Below are 9,977 nucleotides of genomic sequence, written 5' to 3'. Positions count from 1 at the left end.
GTCTACTGTACACGATCCGTGGTCAATTGCATTGTCAACTTGGTACAATCCAAGAACTTCGTCGCATTTGTTTTGACTTACCAAGAAATTCACAGAGTTCTTACCTATGAGCATATGATCAAGTTTTACATCATCAGGAACTGGGTTTATTTCAGCATAGTTTTCGGTTACTATATCATCGTTTTGGTTTTGATACCTTTGATTTTTGAACAGTGGACTTTTCACTTTGATATTAATGTCTTCACCTACATTATACTTGATGCCAATCTTATATATACTATTGCACTTTTAAAGCATTTGAATGACAAAGTGAAGCAATGGAATATTGAAGTCGTGCGATCTCCACACAGAATTTGCTCCGAAAGAATGTTTCAGGTTTACGTACAAATATTCGAATGTTATGAGATCTACAAAAATGTTGTTCAGGAAAATGTAAGTTTGATTTTTATTTAAATAAATTAGTCCAAACTTTCATAGTATTTTGATCAAACTGGTTGCCTAGAGTGGCGTAAGTGAAATATTTAGTCCTTCAATAATGCTTTTTAAATTACAGGCAATATGTCTGAGTTTGGAGAATTTCTTCCGCATCTTGATGAATATCCAAGTTATGATTGAATACCGAGAGGCTTTTTTCGTAAGTATTTCTTATCTTTTATAAAAAAAACATTCTGCGAAGACCCCGAATATAATTGGGACAAGGGCGGATGATGATGATGAAATCATATATTTTCCAATATCCAAACAATATGCAAATGTAATTCCAGAAGCACAGCCCCCAGCTTTCGATTCTCCTCTACTGCTTTATGATCAAGACGATGATGATACAGTGGGCGCTGAGCCTGGAAGCAGACGCCTTCTATGTATCGCTGGAGAAAGGCCAGTGTCTATCCGAGTATATCTTGGGGTCTAGATGTTCAGGTAAAGTCAGTTTTGTTAGTGTGTGATATGGCAATAAATTAATAGTAGGTATATTAGTTGTCAATTTTCTTATAAGACAGTATTCTGATAAGAACAAATGGTGTAGAACGATGCTGATAATATGTATTGCATGACGGACTGTTGTTTTTATTATGTGATCAATCTTTGTCACAGCCTTTTCTCAGTTCAGCTTAGGAGATACAAACATAAATATAATTTGTCCATTTTCTTTGATTTCAGATGATCAGAAGAAGTTTTACAAGAATATTATTCGCTTATACCGGTCTTCTTTTAGCAAGATCAGCGTATGTGGTTTCTACAACCTGGATATCTGTCAGCCTTTACGAGTCTTAGAACTGATCACAAATTACACTGTAGCATTACTGCAATTCGCTTTTCTGTAATTTTAATTAGTGTTAAAATAATACACTCTCAAACTCGAACTCAAAATATTTATTTGATTGTTTTGCATTTGTTTTAAATCTTATAATATGCTTACAACATTTTTGAATTTAGGTACTTAGCTACACTTAATTTAGAGTTGGTTCTTAATAGTAGCAGTAAAAGGCGCTTTTATCATTCAGAGAAACAATGAACATTTAATACAAATTTCTCTATAAAGTTAACTTTCTGTTGGTCCACTAATTTCATAACAATATAAGCTTTTTAAGGTAAGTTACTCGTGTTTGACATCACCCATGTTTGATTAACGGCTCGTTGGAAAAAATAATCTTCCTGAAGAAAAGTCCTTACAAGATAGCTTACCTGTGGCAACTACAACTGTAATTGTGTTTAATGAAAGATCTTATCAAAATTACAGAAACAATTTAATTAAATAACATTATAAAAACGCAAACTGTAGCAAAACAACAACGTAGTTAGTGAGTAGACTCATAAGAGCGAGTTGTAACGCGGCGTCTACGTAGAACAGTCCGCACGCGCGTATCTTGCTGAATGACGCGCGGTGCAAGCGTAGCACGTTCTTGCATAGCCTTCTCACTTCATCTTTAAAAATAAAATTACAATATGAAATAAATATATAATATAACAGTTTCAACAAAATGCTTTAAAATACCTTCATACCTGAACAGTTTGATTTCAAAACAATTGTACAACAGTCCCGTAGTTTATCCATAGTTAGATAGAATTTTTCACATTGCCAACACAACATGGCTTGCCATGTTAGAGACTTTATAACCCAAAGGGATATGACAATTGGCTCTAAAGGTGCTTTGGTCTGAAACAAAAAAAAACGAAATACACGTTCCCATAAGTAAGATAAAGTTAGGCCCACTTTAATAGTAGACTGAGGAGAGGCACACGTTTTAGTCAATTTCAGATAAGTAACTTGTATTTTGTAAGAAAACAATCTCACATAATTTGAACGTTGATATGTATAAAATTCAATGAGACATATAAAACTAAGCAACTACTTCATAGGTATTTTGTCAGGACGCGGATGAAACAGAAGAATTTAAAAGTACATTTACCAATTTGTCCATCATTTCTTGTATTTGAATTATGTCAATTGCCACTTGAATATTAATCAGAGTATGGATGAAGACCTCTAAGAGATAGTAGAGCATCTGAAATGTAGCAAAAGCAAATTATATTAAGACAAAAATGGGCAAAAACCTATATTTAAAAAAATCGGGTCAGTAGTGACCATAATAAATAAAATCTTCAGCTTTATAAAATATACTGTCAAAATTGTTTAAATCAAAAGTAGGTAAATAAGATAAGTTACTCACAAAACTACGGGAAAGAGTTTTGAGCGTCTCATAACACTCCAACACGTTAACGTAAGCTTGACACATTTTCTTCGCGTAATTTCGATCATTAACATTTTCCAATTCTTGATTTTTACACATATTAACATTCCACAGAGAAATCTTATCTTCTAATAGATTAAGGGACCTAATAGCTAGGACCGCATTAATATCGAAGGAGACCAAAAAGAAAGCATTGGTTAAATTATACGAATTAGATAACTGTGAGTAAAAATAAGTGTAGATACTGAAGTAGCCAACAAAAGTCACAATGACATAGGTCCAGTTTAATATGATGTTACGCCTAGTGTTACGTTCATTATTAAGATATCTGTGGATGTTTTGAAACGTCATGATAGAGCGAATAATCAGTTCAGATTTGAAGATACCGAATAAACAATTCATTGAAAATCCAAAGCTATAGAAAAGAGAGTCGTAATATGACGAGTAGTACATAAAAGGGCTAATGGTAACAGATTCTTGGTAGAAAAACAAATAATAGTTACGATAAAGAGTTACTGAAATAAATACAAGTGTACCGAGGATTGAAATTAACTTAACGATGAAGGAGGTAGGAATAATGAAATTGTTTTTAATTGTATACTTAGGACAGAACACAATATAGTGCATGAGGTTCAAAGGAAAAAATATCGACTGTACGTCTTTGTCTAACAAATTATTGAAAACAAGATGCACATTTGTTTTTGTTTCAGTTTTACGGTCAAACTTCATTTTGTTATTATAATACGGAGTTCAAGCACACGCGTTGACATTAATCGATGGTAAAGTTATAAACATGCAAGCATTTATCCAATTCATTAAATAGTCACGATATTTATTTATTGAATCGTCAATTATTAAAATTAGTTATATGGTTATTAGTTATTAGTTATAATTAGTTAGGGTGATGAATATTTTGAGCGCGCACACTACAAACTTTTAGTCGGCCGATAGTTGTTTTGGGCTCATAAATCAGTATGAAAATAAATGAAAGTACAGACGTCACAACTATCAAGTATTTGTACGTTATCGGACCGGCTAAAAACTTTGATTAAATTCACAACTTTGAAAAAAAACATAAAAGTCTGCAGTATACACGCACGCTTTTGCGAGTTACTAAATTCATAGACGTTTTTGTATCTTCGACTTACGGATAACGCTTTACTGACAAGTTTGGCTAAAAAAAACACATTAACACACAAATAAATAATTTAATTGCTTCAATAAATTAATAATTTCATAATATTTTATTACAAAAACTTGAACTGTAACAAAACTACAATATAGTTAGTGAGTAGACCCATAAGAGCGAGTTGTAACGCGGCGTCTACGTAGAACAGTCCGCACGCGCGTATCTTGCTGAACGACGCGCGGTGCAAGCGTAGCACGTTCTTGCATAACTTTCTCACATCATCTAGTAAGTTATCAGAAAGTAATAAAAATTATAAGGACTTAAATTCAGATCAATTATTATGTCTTGAATTTTACTGCAATAAGAAAATACCTGAGCTGTTTCTATTCAGAATAATTGAGCATGAATCTTTAACTTTTTGCATCGCTATGTAAAATTTCTCGCATCGTAGGCATATTAGTGATTGCCACATTAAATCTTTAACAAACCAACTCAATAATGCAATGATCGCTAACTGAAAAAAATATAAGTTTTATATTTAGTAAAGCTACTGCAAACATCTGTGAACACTTTTGGTTACTTTTGTGGAAAAATAACGTTTTTTCAATATTATACTTACAACGTTATAATATATACTTTTCCGTACCCGCAGAGTCTCAAATATCATTTCAATGTAAATTAATGTGTGAATCAATAATTCTAAAATGTAGTAGAGTATCTGAAAAAATCGTTTATAGTAATTGATTTTCTTTCCGACTATTATTATTAATCACTAAAACAAAATTAAATGCATTACTTACAAATTGTTGAAAACATTTCTTTAAAATGTTATAACATTCCAATAAGTCAACGTAGACTTGAAAAATTTTTTGTCTATAGCTCTCATCAGTTGTATGTTTTTCATAATTCAACAGACATTTATTGTAAAGAACAACTTTGTCTTCCAATAATTTTATAATTCGAATGAAGTAAACAACATTTAAATCAAAGAAAATTAGTTCATAGCCGTAAATAATAAAAATCCAGTTTTCGAATAGCATAACGAATAACATTAAAATAATGAAAAAGAAGCCTAGAGCCGCAATGAAATAGATCCAATTCATAATAACATAGCGTCTAAATAAACTCCCATCATTCAAAAACCGGTGTATTTTTTGAAAAATCAGGACAAATTTTACCATATTCTTGGTTTGAAGAATTCCCATAGCACAATTCATAATGAAACCTGCGACGTAGTAGATACAGTCGTAATACAGAACGAAAGAAATAAAAAAGCTGGTGGATTTTAGAACTGAATAGTAAATAATTTCATACGTGCGATAGAAACTGCTAGAAATAAAACCTACTGTTGCAATAATTGAAATGATATTAGAGATTAAGCTATTAGGAGTAATAAGGTTGTTTTTGATGTGATATTTGGGACACAACATCATATACTGCATCAGGTTTAAAGGCCAAAGCATACACTGCACATCTTTGTCTAATATATTTTTAAATAATATACGCATATTAGATTTATTAGTGAACATATTTTTCACTTTCAACCGGGCAAAGTCTTGGTTTAGGAACTGTAAAATTATCAATAGAATACACAATTTCAATGACCATGAAGTTTTATTTGATTAATGTGATTTGATGATGGTGATAAAGTTGAAATTAAGGTGATTTCACTATTGGTTTTATTGAAAACGAGAAATGTGTAGCATCTACATAATGTACCTGAACTATATAATACCGGCAGTTTAATTTTTTATAAAGCTTTTCAAAATTTGACATCTGTCTCATTACCTACTACAAAAATGAAGGAATCGCTGACAGATAGTAGCAGTATATGACGATAAAGTATATGTTAGACGGATTAATGAAATAAAAACAACAAAATTATGATATTTTTTACGAGCTAACCAGTTTCTAAACATCTTAAAACGTAATATTATACAAGGTTTTCATAGACAAAACAGCGAGTATCCTTATGCTCTAAAATAAAATTAGCTAAGTATATTATAGAACTGCGAATTGTAACAACACAATGACGTAATTGCTAAACAGACCCACAAGAGCGAGTTGTAACGCGGCGTCTACGTAGAACAGTCCGCACGCGCGTATCTTGCTGAATGACGCGCGGTACAAGCGCAGCACGTTCTTGCATAGCTTTATCTTGTCATCTGCGCAAAACATAAGATATATGAAAATGCAAAAGAGATGATACAAAATGCATTTACTTATTATTTTTGTATTTACCTGAAGAATCTGATTTCAAAATAATAGCGCAAGAATCTTGAAGATGTTGCATACTTAAGTAGAATTTTTCACATTGCCAGCTCAATACTGCCGGCCAAATTAAAGTCTTTGCTGACCAAACAATTATACCAAACATTTCTACTGGAGCGGTATCCTGGAAACAATTAAGTAAAATACAAAATAATTTAGTAGTCTGTATATGTAAGCCGGGTTGTTAAAAAAATGTTACGATATGTATTTTTGACTGGAAAAAATAAAAAATCGCTTCATAATAATGTGAACAAAATCGACAAGAACAAATAAATCTTGATAAATAAGCACGAGTCACTACTGCGTGATTGCCAGAATTAAAATATACTCACAAAATTATTAAGAGCTTTCCCTACATCAATCGATTGCTGAACGTAGACCAAAGAATGAAGAAATGCTTCTAAAACGTAAAATAGGATCTGCAAACATAAAAATGTAATAAAAATCTAAAAATAGGTTTTAGAGTAAATTCGTCTCAGAATAAAACACTAAAATACTCACAAAGTATTGATAAAAATCTTTAATCATATCGTAGCATTTTAAAATATCAATATAGGCTTGAAACATCCTTTTGCTGTAACTTGACAGGTCAGTAATCTCCAAGTCTGCGGAATTCAAAAGTCGAGTCCTCCAAGCTTCCACCTTGTCTTCCATTAACTTGATAAATCGTACCGTGTGAACAACATTCAAATCGAATACAACTAACACAAAGCCATTCCAAACGTACTTTATATAATAAATGAGCATTATGGCAACACTTATAACAGTTGTAAAATGGATCACCAAACAAGCTACAACAAACAACCAGTTAAAAACTACGGACTGTTTAAAAACTGTTTTATCATTTAAAAACCGGTGAACTTTTTGAAAAATAAGGATGAATCTAACATGTTTTTTGGTGTTTCTGATACTGAGCACGCAGCTCAAAATGAGACCGAAACCATAATAAATGGTGTCGTAATATGAATAATAATATATTAGAGGAGAAAACGCAGCTGAATTTTGGTTAAATGATAGCGAATATGTACGATACGCGATTGAAAAAATAAATATGATTGTTCCGATAATTGTAATGCATTTAGTTCTTAATCCATTTGGAGTTATAAGGTCGTTTTTTATGCGATATTTAGGGCAAAACATCATATACTGCGTTAGATTCAAAGGTAACAGCATTGACTGGATGTCCTTGTCTATCTTAAAGTTATTAATTGGTCTCATTAACACAATTTTCCGGACTGTCGTCATTTTAAACGATGTAGTATTTAGATGTAGTAGTTTCGTTCTTTTATGTCAACGTTCGTATCGTAAAATAAACTTTCCACTTGTGTTCTAGTTAAAAATAATCAATCTATGTTATTGATTAGAACTTGTCATTATTTCATATTGATAATTTACCCGGATATACATTGTCATTGTCGACTAGTAAACATTGTTAGGTATGTACCGTTTAGTAGATGATTGATTCAGAATTAATTATAACCTCGCGGCGAAGGAAGATTTGTCAAATAAGACAGTGAATATGTTTTAAAGTAATAGATTCCTATTTTTAGATTAATCACCGGAAGTTATTACGAATCTCTTTTTTTAGGTGTTAAAGATGTTACTAAATATTATTTGGGCGTACTGTGCAATTTATTCCCTTGTCCAACAATCAATAGTGACATTGTTTTACTAAATCAATTTATTCTAACCAACATTATAAAAGTGCAAACTGTAGCAAAACAACAGTATAGTTAGTGAGTAGACCCATAAGAGCGAGTTGTAACGCGGCGTCTACGTAGAACAGTCCGCACGCGCGTATCTTGCTGAATGACGCGCGGTGCAAGCGTAGCACGTTCTTGCATAGCTTTTTCCCTTCATCTGTCATAAATATCAAAAACAATGTAATTAAAAATGTACTTAGTTTTGAATAAACACAAAATAATAAGGAAAAATACCTGAGCAATTTGATTTCTTTATAATAGCGCAAGAATCTAAAAGTTTTTGCATAGCTATGTAGAATTTTTCGCATTGCCAGCTTAATATTGCTTGCCATGCAAAACTCTTCATTGTCCAAATAATTAAACAAATTGCCGCAGTTGGTACGGCGTTCTAAAAACATATAATTACAAATGACACATGATACATCCATATTGTAGGTCACTATTAGTGAAAAGGACTATTAATAAAAAAGTTACTCACAACATCATCAATGGTTTTCAATATGTCAATCGTTTGTTGAATGTAAACCAAATAGTGGAATAATACTTCAAAAATATAAAATACTATCTAAAATCGTTCAATATTTCGTTATAATTCGGCTACAATTAGGTAATCATACAGCCAGGTTATAATCATACTCACAAACTGTTGAAAACAAACTTTGATTATGTCATAACATTTTAGTATATCAACATAGCTTTCAAACATTCTTTTACAATAATTTTGCACGTCCATATTTTCAATATTTTTATTCAAAAGATTGACCGTCCACAATCTTGCCTTGTCTTCTATTAATTTAATGGCTCTTATGACATTAATGACGTAAAAATCTAAGAACACTAATAAATAAGCGGTCCAAACAAACTTACTGTAGTAGGTAAGAATGGAGAAAAAACATGAAACAATAAAAAAATGGCAAACTATAGCAGCAACAAAAAATATCCAATTAAAAAGGATTAAGTTTTTAAAACTGGTTTCATCATTAAGAAATCTGTGTACTTTTTGGAAGATGAGAACAAATTCAACATTTTTCTTTGTTTGGATAATGCTGAGCGTACAACCCATGGTGAGACCGAAAGTATAGTAAACGATGTCATAATAAGAGTAGTAGTAAACTAACACATCGAACATTGCTGTATATTCGTTAGACAAGACGTATGTACGGTAACAAAGCAAAGTTATAAACACTGTTGTTCCGATGATGGAAACACAATGAGAAATGAGGCCGTTTGGTACAATCAGATTATTTTGGATGTGATATCTTGGGCAACACATGATATAGTGCATCAGATTCAATGGTAGAAGCATCGACTGTATGTCTTTGTCTACTATATTATTATTATTTTTTACTGCCTTTAATATTTGAATGTTATGCATAGTCTTAACTTTATTCCACTTTAACACAAGCGTTCTGTAATATCAGTAGAGCGTTAATCGATGTAAGTGTTTGTAAGTTTCGTCATTATTATTCGAGTGATTAGTTAATTGAACTGAAACAGTCAATAATTAAATAGTATGAAAAGGCCATACAATCAATAATCGTTGCTATGATAAAGGAGGAAGGGGAAATAAAAGCAATTACTTTCAATGCTCAGTTAGCGAAGTTATTTGGTTAGACATTTTTTTAAGAATTCTTCATTCAACAACAAAACAACTTTTATAAGAGACAAGTACAGAAATAAAACAGAAAAGCGAAAAATTATTATGTACAATGGATTAGTTGCAACCAAGTAATCTGTGTTGCAACGTTTGACTCGTATTATATTTAAAGTAATATCCCTCTATAGAATACAATGTTCAATAAAAATCCTTATTTATTAATTTTATGAAACATGTAATAAAACTAAATGTTATAATAAAGCAAACTGTAGCAATATAATAGTGTAGTTAGTGAGTAGACCCATAAGAGCGAGTTGTAACGCGGCGTCTACGTAGAACAGTCCGCACGCGCGTATCTTGCTGAATGACGCGCGGTGCAAGCGAAGCACGTTCTTGCATAGCCTTCTCTCATCATCTTTCAAAAGAAACATTAAATTAATATATGTTGATATCTTTGAAATATAAAATATTGATCAAAAGAAATAATTAAATACCTGAGCAGTTTGACTTCAAAACATTGAGACAAGAATCTCGAACATTTTCCATAGAAATGTAAAATTTCTCGCATTGCCGGGTGAGTAAAGTTT

The 9,977-nt window shown here is 31.7% G+C and overlaps 2 protein-coding genes across 2 annotated transcripts; both read right to left on the bottom strand.

The window, feature by feature from the left end:
* Positions 1–1,759: 1,759 nt before the first annotated feature.
* LOC135118783 (uncharacterized) lies at positions 1,760–5,465 on the bottom strand. Its single transcript, XM_064041655.1, has 3 exons — positions 4,620–5,465; positions 2,786–2,909; positions 1,760–1,923 (listed from the first exon to the last, which is right to left on the bottom strand). Exons 1-3 carry the CDS (start codon positions 5,346–5,348, stop codon positions 1,760–1,762), a joined length of 1,017 nt encoding a protein of 338 aa, XP_063897725.1. The 5' UTR covers positions 5,349–5,465.
* Positions 5,466–7,786: 2,321 nt separating this feature from the next.
* LOC135118782 (uncharacterized) lies at positions 7,787–9,310 on the bottom strand. The gene is made up of 2 exons (XM_064041654.1): positions 8,411–9,310; positions 7,787–7,988 (listed from the first exon to the last, which is right to left on the bottom strand). The coding sequence occupies exons 1-2, from the start codon at positions 9,166–9,168 to the stop codon at positions 7,787–7,789; spliced, it is 960 nt and encodes a 319-aa protein (XP_063897724.1). The 5' UTR covers positions 9,169–9,310.
* Between the last annotated feature and the right edge of the window lie 667 nt (positions 9,311–9,977).

The sequence above is a fragment of the Helicoverpa armigera genome, chromosome 25, assembly GCF_030705265.1.
Source record: "Helicoverpa armigera isolate CAAS_96S chromosome 25, ASM3070526v1, whole genome shotgun sequence".
In the NCBI taxonomy this organism is placed as follows: Eukaryota; Metazoa; Arthropoda; class Insecta; order Lepidoptera; family Noctuidae; genus Helicoverpa; species Helicoverpa armigera.
The sequence above is the reverse complement of the archived record's forward strand: the minus strand, read 5'-3'. Positions and strand labels throughout refer to the sequence as shown.